General features: G+C 44.7%; 1 protein-coding gene and 1 non-coding gene across 2 annotated transcripts; both read right to left on the reverse strand.

Annotated features, from left to right (window-relative positions):
* Positions 1-1675: 1675 nt before the first annotated feature.
* LOC142568520 (DNA repair protein SWI5 homolog) lies at positions 1676-25147 on the reverse strand. Its single transcript, XM_075678431.1, has 7 exons — positions 25120-25147; positions 24925-25001; positions 24716-24856; positions 23986-24034; positions 22658-22770; positions 18096-18190; positions 1676-2113 (listed from the first exon to the last, which is right to left on the reverse strand). Exons 3-7 carry the CDS (start codon positions 24781-24783, stop codon positions 2025-2027), a joined length of 414 nt encoding a protein of 137 aa, XP_075534546.1. The 5' UTR covers positions 24784-24856; positions 24925-25001; positions 25120-25147; the 3' UTR covers positions 1676-2024.
* On the reverse strand, positions 13485-13556 carry TRNAE-CUC (transfer RNA glutamic acid (anticodon CUC)). Its single transcript has one exon. It is a non-coding gene; the product is annotated as a tRNA-Glu (tRNA).
* Positions 25148-25905: the final 758 nt, after the last annotated feature.

The raw sequence follows: 25905 nt of genomic DNA on the forward strand, positions 1-25905 counted from the left end.
CAAGGTCCTTGTCAGTCGCAGGAGAGAGCAAGCGATTATGCTGGATTACAAGTTCCCCAAAAGAATATTTGGCCCCCATGTTCAGGTCTACAGATTGGAAGTTTTCACATCATTACAAAATTCTCTTGTGAACACAAAATGGGTAGCATTTTTCTAAAAGCACTTTCAAATAAGCAGCAAATGCAACATTCTGCCAAAACTTTGGGCTAATTATCAAGACTCACTAAAATTTTATGCAGCAAGATGTACCAACCATATTAACTTCACCTGCACAGGGCAGTTACAAGTGGATATGATCTAGCTAGGCATGTTCACACGGCATACTGCACAGTCTCTCACATTGGTTTACTGTGCAACGCGAGAGTGCCTAGAACAAATTGTCACAGTTTAAGACCAAAATCGCCACTCACAACGCTGCTTTGTTAATCGATACTAAATGGCCCTGCCAATTTGCGTTGCATGTGCAAGCTTAATTACTGGACAAATGTGGAGGCAATGAACAAGAAAATGCTGTGTGCCCGTTCACGGAAGCTTATTCCAACCTGACTGGATCATTCCAGTCAGCTTGCATAGACATGCGATGAAAAGCTGAGGGTGGTTGCACAGTGCCAGCTACCATCACCAGACACACAGAAATAACTTTAAGGCAAAGCGAGGGGACAAACAAGCTATATGCCTAAACCCTAAGTGCAGGTACATTAAGGTGTACCTACACAATTTTTTTTAATGGATGGCTACTGCCTCAACATGCAAGCCCTCAATTTCACTACACCAGACAGGCTTGCACATGCCTTAGCAATTTGCGGTAGCCTGTGACCTGCACCTGATATCCCAAGTCTGCTTAGAGACCACAGCCACACTGCACTTGGGTAGTGCAGACAATGATTTGCTGTGCACACTAGGAAACGAGGCCTCAACATGACCAGAGTCTGAAGCTACCCGATAAAAATTTGGAAAGCGCATTTAGCGCCAGCGAACAAGGACAGAAGGGAGGTGCTTTCAAAGTCAGTTTACCACATGCCCAACAAATAGCAATGCAGCAAAAGAAACGTTAAGCACTCCTTTAAGGCACCTGCTATCTGCAGCATGTAAAACATGACTGACAAGCCCAAGTGCAGATGTGGGGCAATTAGAAGTTATATAATGAGAATACCTTTAGGCACACAAGCACTACCGACTAACTTGACCGTCGCTGACAGGTCTGCAAGACAAAAATGTGTAAGAACTAGAGAACTGAGTGGTAGAAATGCAGGTACCAAATACGCAAGATGATGCTCCAGGTCAAAGGCCTTCTGGCTGTGCACTTAGCTAAGCAATACCACTTGTGCACTGGTTCAGCAGGCTTTGTCGAGACCACATTTACTAGCAAGGGTTGCTTCATAAGCGGCAAGCTGAAGCCATCAAGTTTCGGGCCTTTACCTGCACTCTTAGGACTTGACCCAAGCACACCAGTGTAAAATGGCAGAGCAGCCCATAACTGCTTGCTCGTCCTTACCTGCACTCCAACCGGTCTGCCCATGCACCTGTGATTGCATCACTAAGTGCTCGTGCCCAGATATACGACTCGCAAAACATGCAGTGGAGAGGATTGCAACTTGAAACATCCAGAAACATTCCCAGCAGAGCATCTCTCACACCGTGACATTATCCAAGAGTTTGCACCCAACACCACTGGTTGTGAGGATTGCAGCAAATGAAACACACACACGTTTATTCACTAGACAATTGTACATGGGCGTTGCGGCTGACCTCGCTTCAAAAGTAGTTTTAAGCACCCTCCCACTTGGAGAGAGGCCATAGAAAGAAGACCCCACAGCAGTACCAACACATAACTTGTAGGCTTTTCCAACAAAACAAAAAAAGGGGGAGGGAAGAACGGTGCGAGTGATACAAGAGGAGAGAAAAAATGCAAAGAAAAACCATCAATGCACTGTGGATCCCACCCCAGATCTCTGCTGCATGGGTTAACCCCCCTCCCCCACACACAGACACAAAAAAGTGGGGGGGAACACCATGCGGCCAAGTCAAGTGTGCGGTGGCACACTACTGGGTTCAGTTGTGGGTAGACCGTACTGTTCCTGCTTGTCCTTTATGGTGACTCCTTCAATAACCGCTGAAGCATAAACAGAGCAAAAAGGGAGCACTTTCATCAGAGATTAGCAGGGCACAGCAATAACAATATCTCATTTACCAGTGTAGGTCAACAGGCCTTTCACTTAAGGAACTGAGCAGCCAAAGGTCCAATTTCGTATGCACAGTTCAGCATACCACTTTTTAATTTTTTTGTTCTTCACCTGTGACAGCACTTTTCCACCTTTTCAGGTGGATTTTTTGGAAGAGGCAGACAAATGGCAATATCCCGATAGCTAATTAAGGATATTCACTCAATTATTTGATTTTTAACTTTAGGGAACATGTGGCAGTTGCAAAATTAAACGCAAGTAGTAGTGAGGTCATGTTTGCTTAGCAGAAATCGTAACACTAGCACAACTTTTCAGATAATTTTTTAATATTTGGGGTTTTACGTGCCAAAACCACTTTCTGATTATGAGGCACGCCGTAGTGGAGGACTCCGGAAATTTTGACCACCTGGGGTTCTTTAACGTGCACCTAAATCTAAGCACACGGGTGTTTTCGCATTTCGCCCCCATCGAAATGCGGCCGCCGTGGCCGGGATTCGATCCCGCGACCTCGTGCTCAGCAGCCCAACACCATAGCCACTGAGCAACCACGGCGGGTAACTTTTCAGATGTCCGTCCTAAAAACATACTAAGAAATACATCTCTCTGGCAAAAGCATCTCTGGGAGTTTGGAACATTGTAGCTGGAATGAAATGCAGTCTTTTAATCAGAATTAGCGACATTTGTCATGCAAGTTATGTCTGCCTCCTCAGACAATCCACCTGAACAAGCTAAATAACAACACTATACGCTCCATGGAATTAAGAAAAAAAAAAGGAAGAGCACAATCATGCATATTTTTTTTTCTTTCCAAACATCTTTTCACACACAATTAATAAGCTCGTTTCTCACAACAACCTAAATTCGCAAGGCCACTGCATCCACCTTGCTTCCATTCGGCACATCCTGGGGTGGAATTCATCGATCGTTCATCTTTGGGGATACAATCACTTTCACAATATTTCATGTGACTGGACACTTCCGCGATCAGCAACAGCGCTAAGACAGCATGCACGGCACTGTGTCAGACATGCTGCCACACATATATGCCCACAGTCCAGTCCTGTGCTAGTCATGTGAAATATTGTGAATGCAATTGTACTAAGTGAATGACTGAGCATACCTCCCCATGGCTAAAAATAACATGCCTCTGATGTCAACGCAGTTCTGCTGTCAAGGACAGTAATTATTATGAGGTTTAATGTCCCAAAACAACAGTGGCGATACGAGAGATACAGCAGCAAAGGGCTCTGGATTCATTTAAACCACCAGGGTTCTTTAATGTGCACCCTAAGCACAGTACAGAAGTGTTTTTGCACTTGGCCCCATCACAATGCAGCCACCTCCATCAGGTATTGAACCCACAATCTCATGCAGAGCAGAACATCACATCCACAGAGCTGTGACAGATAGCTGTCACGGAAAAAAATTGCAAAGTGCCAGATCGATGCTATGTCCCCTTTTAAAGCACACCAGACAGTGTTGATATTATCCTCTCCAGGGACCACATGATTCTGTCTATTGAAAATTTAGTTTTCTTGCATATTTCTTGCATATTCCTAAAAAATGAAAAAGTGCAAGCCGCACAACTGATAAAGGATACTCAATTCTTTAGCTCATTTTGTCAAGTGTACAAAATGTGGACTCCGTGCAACAGCTATCTACAGGAACGTCAGATATGAGAACATCAACTACTTCATATGGGAAGGCGCCTATTCAGTCACTTAAAAAGAATATACCTCATGTAAAGCACTGTGAAAGACAATGGAAGAGGGGAACTTGCTACATGATGACATACTGACACCGAGAGCAAACACTCAACCTTCCAAACATTTTACACATATTATCCGAACTTGCAGCACACGCCTAACCAGAAGTGTTTCAAGATATATTCGGCATATTTTAAACATCATTATTTTCTCATCACTGCTTTTACTTTTGATGCACTATTTTGGTATGCACAGTAGTCCACACAGTGCTACAACGAGGTTATGGAAAGCAGAGTCGAGCAAACACGTGGTATGTCAAAGTTGAGGCCACAAGTGTGGGCTTTTTCTCAAAGATAAAATGCAAGTTAACTAAAGTCCACGTAACAGAGAACGTCTTGCCTTGAGACGATCTTATCTCTGCATCTCGAAGTCAATGGCAGGTCACTTTTAATTCAAGCACAACCTTCATTCAATCCATCGAAGTGGTATATGGGGAGAGGGGGGTGTTTATATGCGAGTACACACATCCAATATGTGGTTTGCACCGTTGGGTCCAGTTTTCAGAATTAAAGCATTGTATTTTTACAAGAGTTTACAAACTGTTTTAACATTTCCTGGAAACCATAGGCTACATTTTTTTCTTAATACACGAGAGTGTGGTTCAAAGTTCAGTAGCCATTGATCACTAGAATTTTTTACTTTTATATTAAATGACAAAAAATTCCATTTCGTTCAGTAGTTGCTCAATTGAGAAGTGCATTTCCAAGTTGCATATGTATACAAAGGGGAAAACTGCAGTTGGCTCAAAGCTCAGAATTCCTCTCGAAAACAATACTCAAGCTTTCAAAACATGGCAAAAAATATGCAAGAATCAATGCTTCTTTGTTCGATGCTACACTACCTAGGGACCTGATGAACAGTAATCCCAAGTAATCCCAAACAGTCCAAAAACCCAAGTAAAAACAAACGTTTGAAACCTTCAAATACGAATCAAACAGACTTGCGAATCAGACATTCGTTTTCTCCCAATGTTGCTTGTGTTTAAATATAGTTACTATGGTTACCAAATCTAGCATAGTTCAGAGTGTAAGTGCCACCTGCAACTGTCAATTATGATGATTATTGTGAGCGACAGGCATTAGAATGCTGCTGAAAAACCGGCCCTCACCAGGTTTGGGAATTGAAAACAGACAAGCCTGGTGCATAACTCACATGCTGACAGTCGTAGTCTGCCAAGTATCCAACTGAAATTTCAAATGAAAGCCTGTGTGCCCTTTCTTTCAAAGGAGCCCTGCTTCCTGCCAAAGAATCAGTGTCACATGCGTAAACACCTCAATGTCAGATGCACTACCTGCAACATAACTGATTGTGGCACGTGACTTCAGTAAACCATCAGTTGCAGAAAGTGCAAAATCGCCACAGGAAAAGCGCCACCCAGCAAAAACGAAAATGAACAAAAAGAATGAAGGTAGAGATCATTACGTAAACATGACACAATTCTTTGGCTCCAGTATGGGAGAAGGCAGAGAAGGAAAGTCGTGCGTACGCTAGCCAAAGCACAGGGAGAGCGTCTACATTAGCAATGAAACTCACTTTCAGGGAGCATAGAGATGCAACATTTTAATTTCTCCCATCGTCTCTAATAATGAATCAGTTTGAAAAATTATTTTAGTAAAGAGCTCCCTAGACAGCATTTTACAACTTTCAATGGATAACCAAAATTTTCCATGGGGTCTGTTGAGGGGCTTTCTAACGAGGAAACAACTCTTGCGTAGAAGTCGTGTGAATACAACCTTGCCTGTATACCACCATCTACCAGTTACTAACTGCCTGTACCATTATGTACCAGTTACTTTAAGTGCCAGTTGTAAGCCAACCTAGTCAGAAGTACTTTGATATTCTAGAAATCTCAGAGTGGAAAATTATCTACTGCAGGAGGGAGTGTTGCTGTATAGAGACAGCGTGCGTAAATAAAAATGTTTGCTGGCTGGATTAACAGGGAATTCTAGGTTGCCTGCAGAACTTTCCTCGACTTGAGCAACATTTTTTACTTTTGGTGGAGCTAAGTGTTATACACTGTGTGATGTGCACTACTTATTATACAGGGTGTTATTACGAACACATTAATATTTAAAAATAGCCGTTTCGAAATAAAAGGATGGCTCCTTCGGAGACATGGCGTCAGTGGTGCTAATCACAGGGTGACAGGGGATAAGTGGTCATTAGTTGCAAATTATCAAAAATCCATTAACTTTTAAACTTTTAGTTCCAGCGTGCTCACTGTAATTGGGAAATTGAACCCAGCTCTCCGTACAAGCCATATTGATTGCTGGATCTGGAAAAATCTGATTACCCAAGGAACTGCGGGACGGCGAATTTCAGCTATCAGAGCACGCGAAACTAAATTTCGGAGGCTGAAGCGAGCGCAAAGCCGCACCCCTCGAGGCGACGTTCTGCTTACCTCGCCCAGCAGCGGGCAGCCAGCGGGCTGCGACAGTGAGGAGCACAGAGCCGCCCGCACCTTATTTACGACCGTTTACCTTTAGACACAGCACATAAGGAGCACCAAGCTAGGCACAGCAGAGACTTGGAACCAATAGTGTTTTTAGATCACCGACATTTTCAGCAACTTTGCTTTCACCAATTTAGCCCACTTGAGGAAGTTGTCTGAACAAGCTTGCATGAAGCGAGTAGCCCTCTGTTTAGCACCTTGCATTGACACAAAGGGGCGGCACAGGCACTATCACAATTCAGGGTGTTTACCAAGTTGACGCTCCCAAATTCCGAGTTTTCCAGGTTTTCCCCCCCGAGTGCCTTTGCAAGATTCCCTGAGTGACACAGAACTTTATTTTGTCAAGACGGGTGACATCATGTCGCCTGATACTGTCACTCTTTAGTGAGCATGTTAAAAAAAAAACTTAATCCAGTCTGAATAGTAAGGAGTATTGTTTATTTTATTAAAAATAGAAAACGGAACAGAGGGGTTAGTAAAATGCACAGTGAATGAAATATCTACAAAAATATGGCAAAGCCCATTGCAAATTAAGTCTAATATTTTCAAACACAAGTAAAAAGAGATGCCCACAGAAGCAAACATTTTTGAAAATGAGAAATTTCTATCAAGTGATAGCAAGCTCATTGGTATTAAGCCCAAACTTTCTCACAAGTGAGCTTTTCTCAGCAGCTGAAAAGTCAACCTCAACTGTCCTGACATACTCTCACACGCACACAATGTCGGAGTGCTGCATTTCACTGCTTTAAAGGGTTTATTTTGGTTTGGATGAGCGTTACCTGCATCTCGGCGTCGGCAAATAATTTGCTTTTTGAGCTCAAGCTCCTTCAAAAAAGAGGTGGCACAGTTACTTTCCCGATCATTCCCCAATGCAACGGTCCTTTCTGTTCTTGTCCTCGCTCTGCACCGCGGACCATTTGAAGCATCCTCTTGGTCAGTTGCTCAGTCAACATCCGATTTTTCGGATTCCTTAGGTGCGGCGAAAATGTTCGAAAAATCGGGCAGCACGAAAAAATGAATGCACATCTTTCACCGCCCCCCCTTAAGGGCTCAAATCGCCACAAACACGTCCGAAAAAACTCTGAAGGTCAGCCAGCACACTTACTAGGCATATCGGTGCTCGTACTGTGACAGGAGATGGCGGGTGCACGCGCGTATAGTTAGGGAATACGTACATAGTCCCATGAAAATTGCCCATTCCTACGCTTATGCATCACCACAATACTTCATGGGTGCTTCACGGCGTAACATTGCTGTGTTGAGGCGAAACTGCCTTTTGGAAACCGGCATTATGCAACGCGCCATGCTTTCCAAGCTTCGAAGCCAATCGCAAGGATTAGCGAGGCGGAGTCTGTGCCGTTGCTGACAGCGGCGAATTCTTTCAATGAAAAACAACACTGAACGGCAAGAACCTTAATGGCGAACGTCGAAGCAGCTAGGCCTCGTGTTGCCGCGGTGGTGGCTATGGCTGCCAGTGGATTGGCGGAGATAATCAGAACGGTGGTGTTGGCTTTGATTAATGCTGTTTCGGACCTGCGGTCACGCCATAAAGTCCGGAAAGTCAGACGGCGAAGGGTTCTTGCGTCCGAAATTTTAGACATTCTTACACATTTACTCTATGGGCTACGTGGTGGTGTCGCGAAGCCGGCACTTGGGCATGTCCCGAACATGGGGGGGGGGGGGGGTGCGGAAAATCGGTCGTTGACTGTACACTGGGAACTCCTCCAGCAGATGACACGGCGTCTAAGACAATTCATTACAATTCCTCTCTTTTATTCGAGCCAGCATTAGGGCGACTTTTGTTCCCTTTTATTAAAATGACAGCTAATTTTCCCTGATAGAAGCACAAATTCCCTGCGTATTTCAAGACTATTCATGATCCCTGAGAATTCCCGGTTGGTAGACATCCTGCAATTTTTTTTGCAGGTAGTGTTTTTTTTTTCCTTCAATCTTGCTTGCCACAACCTTCAACACATTTAAAACACCTTCGCAAACATTATATTTTTCGAAAACTTGAGGCAATATTAATAAAATCATTGAAATTGACCAAATTTGTAAACTTTACGATAACTTTGGGACAGCTGGCAGGTGTGCACCACGTAATTTGCAAGACAGATAACCAAAAGTCTATAGCATCTACAGAATGATGGTGTGATCAAAGTAGGAAATTGGCAGGCAAAGAGTGAGCTGGCGCAAGACAGGAGCAATTGGAGATCAATAGGAGAGGCCTTTGTCTTGCAGTGTACATTACACTGGCTGGTGATTGACGAGGCAGTAAAGCTTTTTTTTTTCATAAAGTCGCTTTTAAGAAGAAACAAAAAAGGCACCCCTTGCACAGATTTCTCAAGTTTATAGATGAAGAAAAAAGAAGACGGGCCCCCAATGTACATTCATCACCTTAAGTTTTACCCCTGCTACCACTTGTTCGTCGTAGTTTTTTCTTGTTTGCTGACATTTTTAAACCTTTTTTGATACCTGCCTTCCATCCAAACATTTTTCTTTAGCAATATCATCACCCACCGTAAACTCTTTCCTCCCACTCACCACTGCAGCTGTCCTTCTACATGACAAAATTGTTTCTTACGATGCTTCATGGTCCTGCAGTCAAAGTCAACAACTAGTTCTCTTTCCTTCCCTCGACAGCATGCCATCGCTTAGCTCTCCCATGCCGTCCCTTTTTGTTTCATTAGTATAGCTTTGCTATTCATCTCGTGGATAACTCCCTCACATTAGCTTCTTTGATTCAACGTAGTTAGTGTGCCGTCTGGTCCTGTCATGTGGTGTTGCCAGCTGCTTGTGCCACAGTGCTTTGCAGAAGTCAATAACCTGAAAGCAGTGCTCCCCTTTTTTTTTTGCCTTTCTTTCTGCCCGTTTTACTTGCATGCACCCCATTTTGCTTGCTTTCTCTTGCATGCTGGCTTCAAAACAGGTGAGAATCACGTTGTGCCAGAGCGATTTCGCACGGTCAACTACACCACCCTCTCAGCAAAGCTCTGCAGTGAAGTCCAAGCTACAGATCTTGACAGCTACCGTAGATAAAGAAACATTCTGGGGTTTTACGGTAAAGCAACTAGAGTGCAAGCAACACACACATGCACACAGCCACACACGCACTCACTCCGAAAAAAGATCCCCCGCTGTGTGGGTGTGTGTGGATGTGTTTTTTGCACTCTAAGTTGCTTTACCATGAGTTACCAACTAGCCTAACAGCAAGTTTTTCTGAGATTTTACATGGCAAAACTATATGATATGATTATGAGGCATGTCACAGTGGGAGACACTGGATTTACTTGGACCACCTGGGGTTCTTTAGTGTGCACGAAATGGACTGTAAACAAGCGTTTCTGCCACTAACGAAAACAGCCGCTGTAGCTGAGATTCGATCTCACGCCCTCAAGCTTAGCAATACAGTGGCATAGCTACTACGGCAGGTGAACGAAAACAAGGTGGAGGGCTGGTCCAATCATCCTAATACACCTGGGATACTACCATCTAAGTGCACATGCTGGAGGATTATTAGCAAATGGGGGACAAGCCCTTGTGATGGTCATGGATCAATCTGCTGACACAATCCACAGGTTCAAATGCACTACACAGATTTGGCAAGATGGAGTACGGAACATTGCCATTTCAGAGATTAGCAGGAGAAAACTGGTTCACCATAAATGAGCCCCATACCTGAAGAAAACGAGTAACAGCACTGCATGTGACTGCGACAGACGAAGCACTGACTTTCAACCAATATTCCATTGCGCACACAATATATACAGGGGCTTGAATAGGCAGGAGGGTGAGGAGAACATATAGTAGGAATACATTGTCAGAGACAGCGATAATAGATAATGTAAAAACTTCACAACTAAATCTATCATCCACATGCAAGATACACGAGTTTCTTCATGAGGAGCGATACCGAAGGCACACTCAGGCACGTCGCCTTTCTTGTCAATGCAAAAGGTCAGATATATCTCACGTGCACGCTGGTCACCATAGTGCCTTAGTATCTTGCGTTTGTCAAACAAGGAAGGACAACCACACCGGGAGCTATGCATGCCCAGGTGGCTGCCAACACACCCCTTCATTAAATTTGAATGTTCTCTGAGGCGGTCATTAATACAACAGCCAGTTTGGCCGTTGTGCGTGAGTGTGCCTTCAGTATCGCTCCTCACGAAGGAACTCGTGTATCTTGCACGTGGATGATAGCAACCCTTTAGTTGCGCAGTTTTCACATTATCCCTCATTGCTATTTCTCTGACAATGTAGTCCTATATGTTCTCTTCTCCCTCCTGCCTATTAAAGCCCCAGTACATATTGCTGTGTGCGCAATAAAATATTCGTTGAAAGTCAGCACTTCATCTGTCTCAGTCACGTTCCATTGTCCAGTGCTGTTACTCATTTTCTTCAGACATGTACCAACCAGCCCAAGTTAGCACATTATTGGAGCCTCACATCTCACGGTGCTCTCAGAAATAATCAAAGGGCATGTAACAAAAATAAAATCGCAAGCAGGCACTGCAAAAGGAACTCCCAGTTTTGACAAATGCATGTGCATTGTTCTGCCTCCCAATGCCCTTCTGTAAAACGATAAGGCTTCATTCCTGGTACATTGCTACGGGTGTTGTTATATTCCATGTAACAACCCATGCCACTGTGACCAGGACCCATGAGCAAGTAGTTGCAAACGCAGCCTTATAAGAACACAACAATGTGAATATGATGTGGATGCTCTTGCCCAGGTTGCACGTGTTCGCTGCACCAAGCTGTCACTCCAACAACACACACTACCACTAGAGGCGCTTGGATAGAAGCACACACAACCAGCCAAGCAGTAAGGTTTCTGCACATTAGGCTAAATAAGGCCCTGTAAAGTGCCAGAGCCAGCTGCGAGTCAGAAAAGCAGCATGCTCATCTACCAAACCTGTAAGCATGAAAGGTTAAAAATTGGCATCTGCATGGACTGCAGCACAAAGCTACAAAGGAAACCCATACGGGTTTCCGTAAGGGTTTTCGCGCTGCCTCGTGCAGGATTTCTTTAAGACTGCTTCTTGTTTGGTATTTTGAAGTCCCTTACAAAATTACCTGCCTTCACAAAATAAAGCCAGTTGGAAGTCTGGACTTTGTGTATGCTTCTATGTTTCTGTTCACGTCTTCTTCGTGCAGTTTAAAATTCTGCTGAACAAGGGGGATGATGGCCAAACTCACATCTCCAAACTCCCCCCCCCCCACCTTCTTTTTTCACAACATTCCTACATTACGAACAACTTCCAACTAGCACAGCCTGATATGTGTGAAATGAGTGCTCGTACTCAGCCAAAAATCAACTTTATGAATACCATGGCCTGCCTTATTTAGGTAACAAAACACATAGCTTCTACATCCAGCAGTTAGAACCTGAGAGAAGACGTACACTAGTGCACCAATCAATCCTAAATGCCATGCTGAAACCACACCCTTATCTGCTTACATTAGTGATGCATACCTGCGGCCATAAAAGAGAAAGCTAAGCATAGAGCAGCAAGCAGCCCTATCGAGGGCTCGTGATGCAACGTCTCTATGTCAATTTTTTTAATCCTATGACACCACTTGTTTAGCTGTGCTAGTTGTGAATTACATCAATGCTCGAGACTGTTTTATCCCCTTCGTGTAGACATGTCGGCAAGAGCAACATTTGAAATGCTGCACATTTGTAAAGGATGAGGGGAAGAAAAAAAAAGCCTTCCCTGTCCGCAATACGGCTCAAGTATATTAACGTGAAGACATTGGCTAGTTTGTTATTCGGGTACAGCACTAAGGGCAAAGGTGAAAGTGCACAGAAAACGACACGTTGCGCAATGTGTCCTTACCTATGTGCCTTCCCGTTTGCCTGTGTCTTAAGTGTCGTACCCGCTTGACTACAGGTCAAGCTGGCACGACTTGAAGTCTGCCTCGCAGGATTAAACGCACACTAGACCAGAATTTGAAGCCGCTAAGCGCAGAACCGCGTAACCACTGCAGGTGCCAGACGAGAAAACACACGCACGGCGGTCAGTACGGTGCGAGTATTTTCGCCTCTTGTCCACTGCTACTACGCTCACAAAAGTAGGTTTAAGGCTTGAACCGATAACCACGCGACTGCACAAGGTCTGAAAATTTCCCTGCCAGCTGGCGACCTCGTGACAAAGCAACAACCATTGCCCAACCACCCCGCCCCCTTCCAAATACAAATATAACGCGCAACGTGAGAAACGTGCACATGCGTTGCTTGAACGCATTGGTTGCTCGCTCACAACATCAGGTACTACGCATCACCCACAGCCTGCGGCTGAACTGGCCATTAGCAGGCTAGAAGCGCGCGAACGCCGAGCCGCAGCAAACATGGCGCAGAAGCTGCACGGCACGGCCAAGCGAGCAATCGTCCAGCTTCTGACGCTCACTTGCCAACTTTGGGTGCTCATACTATATAACTACAGACACTGTAATATAACATCACGTTCAACAAGAGAACTCAGGTACATAAAGGTCACACCACAGAATTCCGCCACGCCATAAACCACGCTTTTCACCGTGTTGATGTTGCCAGACGTGATCCGTGGTCCCCAGCACGCCCAGCATAACCACAGTTACAGTGCTCTGTACCACAGTGCAGCATATTACTAAGGTCCCTGGATAAAACAAGTTTTATATATTACTAACCTGCCTAAATCAACACGTTGCAGATCTTGCGTTTTTTTTTTTTTTTTACAAGGCCGCTAACTCTGCTTTTCTATCATTGACAAATGTTTGCCTCTTCGGAGCCATTAATGGTTTCATTCCTGGAAAAAACCTTGCTGTACACTTCAGATATTCCGCACGGCGTGTTCCGCTGATTTCAATACGAGTTGCGATGACTGCAGTACGCCATAGATCATGGCCATAAATCAGGAATGAACAGCGCGGACAGCTGAGGATACTACAGAACACCTATGTCGTGGGGCGAGTTCATTATTTCTGGACGGCTAGTTGCATGCGAATTTTTAATATACGGCACCCGGTCGATGCGTACGAAAGAAAAGAATTTTTTAAAACATGAAAAAAAATTGAGCGCAAAAAAAAATAAAAAAATCGTTCCGACACCGGGAATCGAACCCGGGCCTCCTGGGTGAGAGCCAGGTATCCTAACCACTAGACCATGCCGGAGACACTTACAACGCATACGTACAACCCTCAAATAGAACGCCAGCTCCTTTGAGCAATGCCTCCTTACCTAGATGCCTGCCACGTCGCTAGTCTTCCCATTTGAGCGGAGCATAGAGTTTCCTACAAAAATTTTTGTAAGAAACTCTATGGAGCGGAGGTTCCCGTAGTTCAGGGTAGTCGCGGAGAGAGGGCGCTCGAAGTAGGATGAGAATGATATATACGGAAAAGGGGGACAAAGCGGACATAACTACCGGCCTATAACAGCGACGTCAGTGGTTTACAGGGTGGTTATGCAGATTATAAAGGACAGACTGCAGGCATGGGTAGAGAACGAGGGGGTACTTGGAGAGCTGCAAAATGGGTTCTGGAAGCGTAGGAGGCTAGAAGACAATCTGTTCTCACTAACACAGTGCATTGAAATAGCTGAAAAGGAACACAGACCCCTATGGCTGGCTTTTTTGGATATCAAGGGAGCCTATGACAGTGTACAGAGGGCTTGTGGGGCATTCTGGAAACTTTAGGAGTGCAAGATGGAGTAACCAATTTCTTAAAAGATATCTATAAATGTAACCGGGTGATTATACAATGGGAAAAGCCGGTTTCGGAGCTTGCAATGATTCGGCGGGGGCTTAGGCAGGGGTGCCCATTGTCACCTCTGATGCTTATGCTGTACCTACAAGGTTTAGAGGCCAAAATACAGCAAAGTGGACTCGGCTTCACCCTGTCATTTTTCAAACAAGGAAAATTGATTGAACAGTCATTACCAGGACTGATGTACGCGGATGATATTGTATTAATGGCTGACAATGCAGAAGATCTGCAGGGATTGATGGACATATATGGTACAGAAGGAAGCCCCCAGATTAGGCTTGAAATTTAGCAAAGAAAAATCAGCAGTCATGATTTTTAATTATAACATTTGCGGCGAGCATAAGATACAGGAGGCCACGCTGGAGATAGTCAATAAGTACAAGTACCTTGGGGTGTGGATAAATAATGGCATTCAGTATCTGACAGAGTACGAAAAATATCTAACCACTAAAGCTAACAGAAGTGCAGCGATTATGAAGAGTAGGGCACTGTGGAACTACAATAGGTACGAGGTAGTACGAGGGATATGGAAGGGGGTAATGGTTCCAGGCCTGACTTTTGCCAATGCAGTTCTATGTATGAGAGCAGAGAGCCGGCAACAGTTGGTAACTAGGCAACATGGTGTGGGTAGGCTCGCTCTGGGAGCACATGGCAAGACACCAAATTCGGGGTGCAGGGGGATCTGGGACGGTCTTCTTTCGAGGGCAGAGAGGCTAGTAGCAAGGTAGCATTTGAGGAGCGATTGAGAAAAATGGGGGAAATGCAGTGGGCTAGGAAGGTTTTCAGGTACTTTTACACGAGGAATGTTGACACAAGGTGGAGGAAGCGAACTAGAAAATTGACAAGCAAATACTTGGGCAGCAGCAGGGGAACAGGTAAGGAATCATCCGTCAAGAAAATGGTTAAGGAGACAGAGAGGGGTGTGTGGAAAACAGAGATGCAAACCAAATCGGCATTAGAGACATACAGGACGTTTAAACAAGAAATAGCCAAAGAAAATATTTACGATAACTCTAAGGGAAGCTCATTGTTGTTTGAAGCCAGGACAGGTGTACTGCGGACTAAAACGTACCGAGCCAGATACCAGGAGACAGATTTGTTGTGCGGGCCGTGTGGAGAGGAGGAGGAAACGGCTGAACACCTGATACTGCTTGTAAACAACTTCACCCTGCAGTTGAATGTAACGGGGAACTATTCAAAGCTTTGGGTTTTAAAGACAGTGAAAGTAAAATAGACTTTGAACAGGTAGAAATAACTAAACGGAGGCTATCTGATTGGCTGATAATATCAACGCAAAAGTAAAGGAGTAAATACATAGGTATGCATGCATATAGTACCATTCAAGGCTAGGTGGCATGCGCCGCCGCCGCCCGATTCAAAGGGTTGAGCCTCAATCATCCATCCATCCATCCATCCATCTTCCTGTTGCGGAGGAAGTGACGATTACTAGGCTGGCGCGCACTCGACCAATGGCTTGACGAGAGACCGCGGGTCCTGCCTCCGAGATCGAAAACAGATGCCGCTAGAATCTCGAAGGCAGGGCTACGTAATTTAGGTTTGCAGCGGCCACCGCAGCTAGCGCTCGCAGCCGACCCGGGTTAACCCGGGTCGGGAAGAGTAAAGAGGTGAGGGGCAGGAACCAGCTTCTCGGCTCACGCGGCAGGCATCTAGTAAAGGAGGCATCGCTTTGAGTAAGCAGACTCTTTCGCTTGTGTGGGCCGATCCTGATGCCGGTAAAGCCCGCGCTCACCCTCAACGGCACACACCCCTGTGTGCTATGGGACCCGTAACGCGCCCTTGAACTACCCTTGCCACACCTCCTAGGACCCAAAGAGATGCCAGGCACACAATCAACTTTTTTTCCCTCCTTTTCTTTCTTTTTTTCTTTTTTTTAAGGGGCTGTTTAAAAATTGCTGGCGTGAATGCGTTCGTGGTCTTCCGTTGCCACTGATCATTGCAGCGTAGAATTTCACTTTTCTGTCGTCGTAATGGAGAGGCCGCCATTCATCGAAACGAAACGCCAAAAGCACATGGATTCGGCAATGAAAAAGTGGCCTCACCACCGTATGTCCTCACTGCAGCCGCGTCGCCATCTTTATAACCCAGGGGAACCATCCTTCCACTTCATTCCCATCAACTGCACCCTCAGAAAGTTAGTCTTATGGAAAGCAGGTGCCATTTATTAGTGTAGCATTCCCACCAAAATGATTAAATGACTGCCACTTGTCTGTGGCACTCCGTAAATGAGAGGAAATCCCCGGACGAGTGATTCGTCCTTGGCACTGAAAGGGATAAAGAAAGCTGCGGCTCCTCTCTCTCATAAGCATATAAATTTATACTAACTTCATGGTCGTCACCCCTGAAGAAGGAATGGAGCTGGCTCTGCAACGCAGGATACAATAATGAATCCTGTGTCTCCATCTCCATCCAAACATCTATAGAGTCCTAGTGCAGACAAAATGGAATTTATGCAGTGCAGCACACTCGGTGAGCTGCAGCTTGTCATTTGTGGACACAGAAGACCACCGTGTATCAAGCACGACCTGCTTCAAGGATGCTACTGGATGCTGCAGGACTGAATTACTCCTGTTGACACACTTATAACAAAATGAAAAAAATACATAGGTTGGAAGGAACTCACTCAGAACACATGGTGTTTTTTTCAGCACATGCACATCTGCCTTCACACTTTACTTCATCATTAATTGCCAGAAAATATTTTTCACTAGAGAAATGGATGTGGATGGAATTTTTCGGCATGCCTCCAAGTGCGTGGCAATGCTCATAAGCATGCAGAAGTGTGCAAGCTCATTTTCCTAAAATGTGTTTACATTTGCTATCTTTTATTTTGCAAGCTAGAAGTGCAAAATGTAGTCAGATGTCCTGATCGAAGGGACATGCATGAAGAAAAACCCTGGAGGCAAATCCCATTCATATCTTCTCATCCATGCAATAATAGTGCTTTTTAAGGGCACTATTTTTTGTGAAAAGTTTAATTGTTTACAGGATTAAATTATTTGATCTGCCATATCTGTTGGGAAAAAAGATGACTTAAGAAGGCTTCTGTGCAGTGTAGCTTTGGATGTGAAAAAGGAGTCACCGAAACCTGATGTGGTGGTCTTCTGGTAAGAAGCACCACTCACACATACACACCCACTACGACTGTGTTGCCAAAAAGAGATAGTGTCCCTCTGTGTTTCTTAGAGAAGCACACAATAGGAAGGGCATATTTGGTAGCTTTTGGCAACATGCTCATTGTATGACCTTGAACTACCACACCAGGCTGTATGTCAGCCTGGTGAACTACCACACCAGGCTTACCACACCACACAGAGTTGAACTACCACACCACGCTTGAGTTGTATGTTATACCGCGTGACCATCACCTCTGCTTTCGGTGATATGAATAGTCTCCTTTATCACATTCGAAGCCATGCTACATTCGGTGCGCATTTTGGACAGGTTGCATGGAATATGCTGTAAAGAATTATTTGTGGCACTCCCGAGGAACTGAGGCTTCGAACTCTAATTTTATGGAGTGGACAGCCACCTAAAAAATCAGGAACAGTGGGACACAAAATTTTCACTACTGCTTTAAGCATGCACACAATTAATGGTTGGTGCGGACATTGGCTCTTGGAATTGACACACAGGGATCCTCGGCAATCCACCATTCAACTGCTGCAAGCACTGTATGATAAGCAAGGAAGTTCTTTAAAAAGAAACATGTCCATTGCAGCCTCCTAGACACATTGGATAAAGCAGTTTCTCAAATTGCCAAAAAAAGAATTCTGACGGGTAAAAGCTTCCAGTCACCATATCCAGTCTAAGAAAACTGTGGACAAACCAAAGCGGTCCATGCATAAAATGTCATTTTTGCACCAACAAGATGAACAACAACAATAATAACATGGCTCTGAGGTCAGAACACAGGAGAATTTGACTCACCCAGGCTGCCAATGACCTGGTGAGCAATGTCCTTAATCTGGTTGTAAGTATGCAGCTGCTCCATGTGCCAAGGAAGCTCTTCTATGGTGCAGCCTCTGAACAAGCAGGAACAACAATTACACGAACAGTGAAGGTACTGTGATCATTAATGCAGCACACAACGGCAAGCGAGAGAAAGCAGAGCAAGCACATTGTAGGACACCACCTGGCCGAGGAAGGAGTCTTTTGTTAAAGCGGAATTACACAAAAATTTGGCACGTGATGTAGGCAAGAGATTGCAAATGTGAGACACCACTGACCACTGCCCCAAACTGTAGCTTTACTCATCGTCTTTGTCTTTCAGGCATGTTTTTTTACCAGAATTGTGGTGCAGAAAAAAGACGCGGATGAGAGAACTGAGACGGACAGGCACACACTTCCAACTAATATAGTTTCAGAAGATATAGTATATACATATATGCAGAGCATGTGCATAGAGACACAAATAGAGAGCCTCTTCTTCAAGTAAATTAGTTGGAAGTGTGCACCTGCCCATCTTGGTTCTCTCAACTGCATCCTTTTGCTGCACCACTATTCTGATAAAAAAATATGCTTCAACTAGCCCAGCTACGTGTTTTATTAAGCTTTCAGTAGTATTTCTCCACATGGAGAACCACACCTATTGAAGAAATCCATATATAACTCCCATATCCAATACGAAACATGTAGGATCCTATACAGTAGAGTTCCGTTAATTCAACCCCGCTTAATTGGATTCCGACCTATGGTTCTGGCCGGTGCCTATACATTTCTACCCACCTAAACTATTACGATCTCAAAATTGGCCTTAGCTGGATAATTCGAACTTGACTAGTCAGTCTCGCCGCAATGCATCCGTGTTATGAGGTGAAGCATACGCAATTTATTTCGGTGAAGCATACCAAGAATGGAAAGCGGCCACTGTTACCCGACATAGTACGCGTTCTTCAATTATACAAACGCGCAAGCGCCGTCTCCAGGTCGAAGTATGAGCACCTAGACGCATAATAAACGTACTGGCAGCCATTGAGAGCTGTTTGTGACATTGCTGCGGCGATTTGAGCCCTTGTTTCGCCCGCCATGCGTGTCTCGTATATGACACTGTTAACGGTGCTTAGCACGTGTTCCTTAATTACACACACCGTGCATCGAGAAGCGTAGAAAAACCATATGTGTTTTGGGAAAGCTAGCGAAAAGGAAGGCGGTAAGATGAAAAACTCCGAAAGTCAAGAGGACGTTTAAGGCCATCAAAAGAGCTGGGGTCAATCTGAAACTCTGAAGGCCTGCCAGTAAAGGTATTATGCCTCTCGGTGTTCGTGTCGTGACCGGAGACGGCGCAGGTGTAAATTAAGAAACACGTGCTATGTTCCATAACAGTTGCACCCCCCCCCCAGCTTGGTATGCTTCACCGCACATCATGGCTGTATTGTGACGAAGCTAACCTTAAAGGCAAATACTGCCAAGTGATCAACGGCGTGTTTTGGCGTTTTTTCTGTCTTTTGTTTAATTAGACCCGCCGGATAATTCGACCAGTTCATTCAGTCCCGTCAGGGTCGAACTGACGGAAGTCGACTGTTTAAAAACAAGTTTTTCTCATATATCATATGATGTGATTGAATATGTGAGTTATGGGGCATACAGGTTTTTTTTTTTTTCCAGCAGCAATAGGTCCCTGTGGTTTCCTTCCCTATGTGTACCCTATGGCTCTCCTATGCAGCCTTTCTTATACCCCCAAGGCCGTGTGGGCTACATACCTCAAAAAGACAGGACAGAAGCAGAAAGCAAGCAAGAGAGAGAGAGAGAAGGGAAGACGGAAAGGCAGGGAGGTTAACCAGACTGAGTCCAGTTTGCTACCCTATACGTGGGGAGGGGAATGGGGAGTGAAAGAGAGAGAGAGAGAACTTAGGTGTAGGATGTCTATAGTCGGGCACTCATGTCTGTTGCCCTCAGGTAGCGAAAAAGCGCTCGAACTGCTTTCTGGGCTAATGAACTGTGAGGCCAGGCTCCCAAGATCTTCGCTTCTGTAAATGGCCTGTCATCCAGTCTATTTAAGGCACACTGGAGAGTCTCACATTGATTATCGAAGCGAGAACAGTGGCACAGCAGGTGACTGATGGTCTCTTCGCACTTGCACTTAGCGCACATTGGTGAATCCGCCATTCCAATACGATAGCTGTAGGAGTTGGTGAATGCTACTCCTACCCACAGCCGACACAGCAGTGTTGCGTCACGTCGTGGAAGGTTCGCTGGTAATTTAAGTTTCAGTGATGGGTCGAGGCTACATAAACGGAACTTAAGAGTTCTGTGGTGTATGCCAGCAACCTAACGTGATGGTACGAGCGAGACTACGAAGCTCTCTTGCAGCGTCGACTCTGGATAAAGGTATAAGGAGTGTCGGTGAGCCAGCCTGGGCACGTCGGGCAGCGTCATCGGCGAGGTGATTACCAACGCAAGCAAAGCAAGCAAACCACTCTGAACCTCAAGATGTGATAAAAGCGCCGACCGAACTATCTCACCTATCAATCAGCGCCTACTGTCGAGACATCACGTGGTGCAAGGGTGCCAAAATTCAGTTGCAGGCCCCTGCTATCCCTGATAACTGCACATAATATTCTGCTTACTTTGAAAACTGACCAACGGTGTTGCCTGAAGAAAGACACAATATGACCCTGTTAGATAAAATTTCAATCCCCTTCCGATAGGAGCAACTGCATCTGAAAGGGATTTCCAACACAACTAATTTAAGGCATCCCTATGGCGCCCCTCAACCTCTTAGACCAAGATGGTGATGCCATGTTGCAGGACTAGATATCACAAGCATGAATACAGTGTCCTATTCCCATTCAATCAAATACTAACAGTGAATTGTTATAGAGAACAAAACAGAGGCTTAAAAAAGCATATAAGCACACATGTTTTATTTTATTTAGTATTTGTTCTTTCTGAGTTTTCCTTTTTCCACTAATGGTGCATTGAAACATTTTTCTTGAAACCTGAAAACATACCAGAATCAGCGCAATGCCTTTTTTAAAGAATATATATTCTTGAAGAAGTTTTTGAAAGGACCTAATGTGAACGATAATACATTGAGTGCATTATAATGATGCAATAACGAACAATGACCTGATGAGTGCCATTCTTCATTCCCCTTCAACCCACCGGCTCCTCTAAGCTGGGGTGGTGCCGATGGCAATGCCCTGCCAATCACCCCTTCCTTTCTGTTTCTTCATGCCACAGTGCACTTATGGTAACCTCTACAGCTTGGCATCTGACGAAGATGCCCAAGAGTGACGAAGGAACGGTGACAGAATATGCAGCGCACAATGACAACCATCGATTTCTTGTTTGCTAGCACACTATCTCCAGCAAATAGTTATGCTTATGATAATGCCAGACTTCAATTATGCAACTACAACACCACCATACATTATTAATTGAAAGCAATTTAGTCAAGATAAGATTAATTAGTGAAGGTAATCATGAATAAATGTACAGGCTATTACAACACAAGTTCTGATGTCCATCACTGCTATGAATCTTGGGTCAGCAAAAATAATAATTGTGTTTCGTGTCGCCTTTTATGACCACAGCCATTATGAGCTCACTCCCCTGATTGTGTTGATGTTTGCTCGAGTCGCTGCTGTCTGTTGTATGAATCCCAAAGTGCTTTGCAAGGAACTTATAAACAAGCTGTTATAAAAATCTGCAGTACCTTTGCTAGGATTCAAACTCTGAATGCAACAAACTGCCAGTTGAAGATTTTGCCTCTTGGCCATTCTACCAAAGATATAACCAAGAAGACTATGCCTGGAGGATGTTCCCACACCAACTGCTGCTTTGATTGGCTGATGCCCGCTCGGCTTCACCTCCTTTCTACAGGATAATGCTGGCATTGGCATCTCATTCATCTTCTAGCACGGTCATTTCAGTTGTTATTCAAGTTGCCTTCTTCTCAATAGGAGATTACTTACAGGAAGCTGCAAATTTTTACTCCCACCATTACCTCATGAAACGGTGCAAGACTCACTGCATATAATAATTGCACCAGCGACCACGTAGCTTCTTGGCAATATGGGTAAAGCTGTCACTATCTTAGCTATCAGAGATGGTCATTGCTGAAACACTTGGTGTGGTCACTGTATTCTGTGCCAACTAACCTACAGGTCTGAGACTAAGAAAGAAAGCTAAGAACTGCACAACGAGCAATGGAAAGGAAAATGACAGCGGTAATCTTATGAGATTGAAAGTTGGAAATGTAGAGTAGGAAGCAAATGCAGGTAAAGCTTATACTCTGGTTGAAACGAAAAGGAAGAAGCAGGTCATGCGGCATGTAGAGCAGATAACTAGCAGTCTATCGCATTAATAGAATGGGATGACAAGGGAAGGCAAATCCAGTTGAGAGTGGCAGAGTATTAGATGGAGCAGTGAAATTTAAAAATATGCCAGCATAGTGCGTACTTTAGTTGAACCAAAAGAGGAGGTAACTAGAGATCTCTATGAGAGGCCTTTGTCCCAAGCTGGGAGTGCTGCACAGGCTCACTCACTCTGCCTTGAGCTGTTCAATCTGCTCATCCAGGAGGCGACTCTTGCGGCGGAGGTCAGCCAGCTTCTTGCGCAAGTCCTCAACACTTTCACTGCTTACAGACGTAGTCTTCATCTGAAATGCAACAGCCACTGTGATCACTCTCAGTCTATCCTTCAGAAACGCAAGGCGCTCTTAATGTCCGGTCGACAAGACGTGATACAAACGGAACCACTAAAGGATTTAGAGATAGCAGGTGGATTTGAGCCATCCCCATGACATGCCCACACTTCATCGCTGACAAACTTGAGTGTGCAGTAGCCAATAAGCACTTAAAACTTTGTCTACCGCTATCACTGGGATTCGAAGTCATGTAGCCACAGCAATGTGCACTTGGGAGCTGGATATGCGGACTACCACACTACTGCGTAACAATAGTGCTTGGTAATTGGTGTAAGGAGGTCAACAGATAGTGTACTACTTTAAGCAATAGCAGATATGTTTGTTTAGTACAGGTAGAATTCAGTTATAGCTTTAAAACATTTAGAAGAGCAGCACACATGCACTTGTTAAGCTTTCTTCTTTTTTTCAAATAATTCGAATTTATTTTTGTTGCTTTCTGCATTTCAGTTCCTCATAGTTACCAGCCCTTAAGCACGTGCTTGTGTTTTACAACAAATGAAGCCCATACAAACTCACGGGTGCAGACTTCAAGAAACTTAAAAAAAAAAATCTCACATTCATTGTAAAGGAATAATAGGAGAAAAACGCCGTCATTTATGCACCCCTCAATACAAAGACCTGGTGCCATATTATGCAGCAATCCTTTTCATTTTCCACTCTTTTTGCCCTCTGTCATACGCTGGCACAATGCCGGGTCATCACTATCACCAGTATCATCAGCTACTCGCTGCAATGAGTGGTAAGAAATGAATCGAAGGAAAACAATATCCTTACATAAACAATATGGCCTCTGGTTCACAATGAACAAAATACAAGGCAGCTACATACCTGCGGCTCTACAGCTCTCTGTGTACCACTGCGAACAAAATTTACAAGACCACAGCATAAGTGAAAAAAAGTAATTTTTGTTCTGATGTGGCTATGTGGCTTGGTATTGAGACACGCACATGCATGCTGTATGACACGAGTTCAGGCTACACGCTTACAGTTACTAAAAAAAAAGAAAGGTATATCTATATATTTGTGCAGCACCTGTGTCCTCCAAACTTTTGCTGGCGATTGTACACTGGTTTGCTGGTGACAGTTGTGGGCAGTGTTCACACAGTTATGAGTTCTTCATTCACCCCACCTCTCTTTATGCGTGTTATGCAATTCTGCACTTCTCACCGGTGAGCTGAATGGGCGATTGGCAGCACCAAGGCTGGATCGTGACCGCCTGCAAGAAGCGGTGGCATGAGTGTTTACGTCTTCCGAGAAAAAGGGGAGAAACAGAAAAACAACGAAAAGCTATGTGCAATGTATATTCCGAAATTGGAAATTATGTTATTATTGCTGTACAGAGGAAAAAAAATCTTGCCGCACAAAGCACGGTTTTTTATATAAAGAGTTTGCCTGTTCAATCAGTCAGATTTAAAGAGGCATTGCGCCCATAGGCACTACAAAGAGCCATTGAAAGGCATCTTCTTCATCTGATGCGTGTCTATATATATTTATTCAATGCTAGAGCCCACATAACAACACATCAAAGTTTTGCAATGAGGAAGTTGGTCATGTGAAATGTCCTTGCTTACACATTCCTCTTTGCACCATATGTGGTCCTTGCACGAAAATAAACTCCACAAATCATCATCCTTTTTATTACAGGTAAGGAAAACACATGTGATCACTAAACATTTGAACTGAGGAGCGATGGCACAAGATGTGTGAACGTTATCATTTGGCTGAAGAAATTAACTGTGCGGCTCATGTGAGTAATTAAGATAAATAGAGATATTTCAATCTCTGATTTGTCAAGGTTCAACAATACAGTTGAAATAATCTGTTACAAACTTCCACTGTACCGCAACATCATTCAGAAAGCGCCAACTCAGAAAAATCAGCGTACTGAATCGCGTACCTCGCCTGCATCTTGAATCTGTTTCGTGTCGGCGTCTCCGAAGCGGCGTGCTCCCGTGCATCAGACATGCTGCGGCGCAGCTCAGATCCGGCTCGGACGATCACGGCTTCGCAACGCGTACTCGAAAACCTTGGACCACTTCTGCGGGCGAAAAACGCGCGCAATAAAGCAGACAATTGTCGCCCATGTCGAGGCAGGTTCAGGCTCACCGAGACGAAGGCAGACAGTCGTTTTTGATCGCTCTCGTCGGGTGAACAAGCAAGGAGATGTCACCATATTTTCGTAACTACTAAAAAAAGAAAAAAAAAGATAGAAATGGCTTTTTAGGACACACGAAACGGCGTCAGGAACGCACAGCACAACGTATGCGTCACGACGACGTCTGTTTAGCAAAACAAACATACCGCGCTAACGGCACGACCATGGGCACGGCACGACCACGACCGGCTAAAGCCGGTCGTGGGCACGACGGACGCAGGCACAGAATCCGCGAGAGGGCGCGCTATGTAAAACAGAAAGCTTCTTATACAGGTGCCGTACGTACACCGTAGAGAAAGAAATTCGTACACTTCTGATCGCGATCGGGGCCGATCCGGATCGTATTTCTTGATCCCAATCAACAGTTGTTGCTGCTACACAGCCCAACGATCCGGATTATGTTATTATCGTCTGCTGATCGTCGGCAACCCTCAGGACTGCTGCACAAAAACGCTGGGACTGCATAATGCCTTGGCTACAAAATGAGATTTCCATAATATTGCTAAATTTAGACGTTATTTCAATATTACAGCTTCCTATTGCTGATAAATAGATTATTAAGCGTTTTTTTTAATTAGATGTCTTCAGTTTTTTTTTAGCCTTTTCAGAATACTGGGCTAGAGGGCGTAAACGTCAGCCGGCGATCGCGATCAAGAGGCCAATGGAGGCCCCATGTACAGTGTACTGTACCCATGAGAGCCCCTCTAAGCATACACTCTAATGACATTTTAACGCGATAGCGTTAAGGAGCTCGTGTCCCAGAAAAGCCGGTGTCGTCGGCGTCGGTGTCGGCGTCGGCGTCCGCGGCGTTGGCCGTGAGCGATAAATCAGGCAGGCACTTCATAAATAAAAAGCAACTTCCAAGATGGTCTGGGTGGGAATCGAACCAGGGTCTCCGGAGTGTGAGACGGAGACGTTACCACTGAGCCACG

This window comes from Dermacentor variabilis, unplaced genomic scaffold (genome assembly GCF_050947875.1).
Source record: "Dermacentor variabilis isolate Ectoservices unplaced genomic scaffold, ASM5094787v1 scaffold_20, whole genome shotgun sequence".
NCBI classification, from domain to species: domain Eukaryota; kingdom Metazoa; phylum Arthropoda; class Arachnida; order Ixodida; family Ixodidae; genus Dermacentor; species Dermacentor variabilis.

What these genes read in the sequence shown, in the direction of transcription:
- LOC142568520 (XM_075678431.1), bottom strand. Translation starts at nt 24,783, where the DNA reads ATGTCTGATGCACGGGAGCACGCCGCTTCGGAGACGCCGACACGAAAC. An exon ending in ATTGAACAGCTCAAGGCAGA is followed by an intron (nt 18,191 to 22,657) that starts GTGAGTGAGCCT and finishes CTGCTTGTTCAG; the next exon opens with AGGCTGCACCATAGAAGAGC. An exon ending in CCAGGTCATTGGCAGCCTGG is followed by an intron (nt 2,114 to 18,095) that starts GTGAGTCAAATT and finishes TTTATGCTTCAG; the next exon opens with CGGTTATTGAAGGAGTCACC.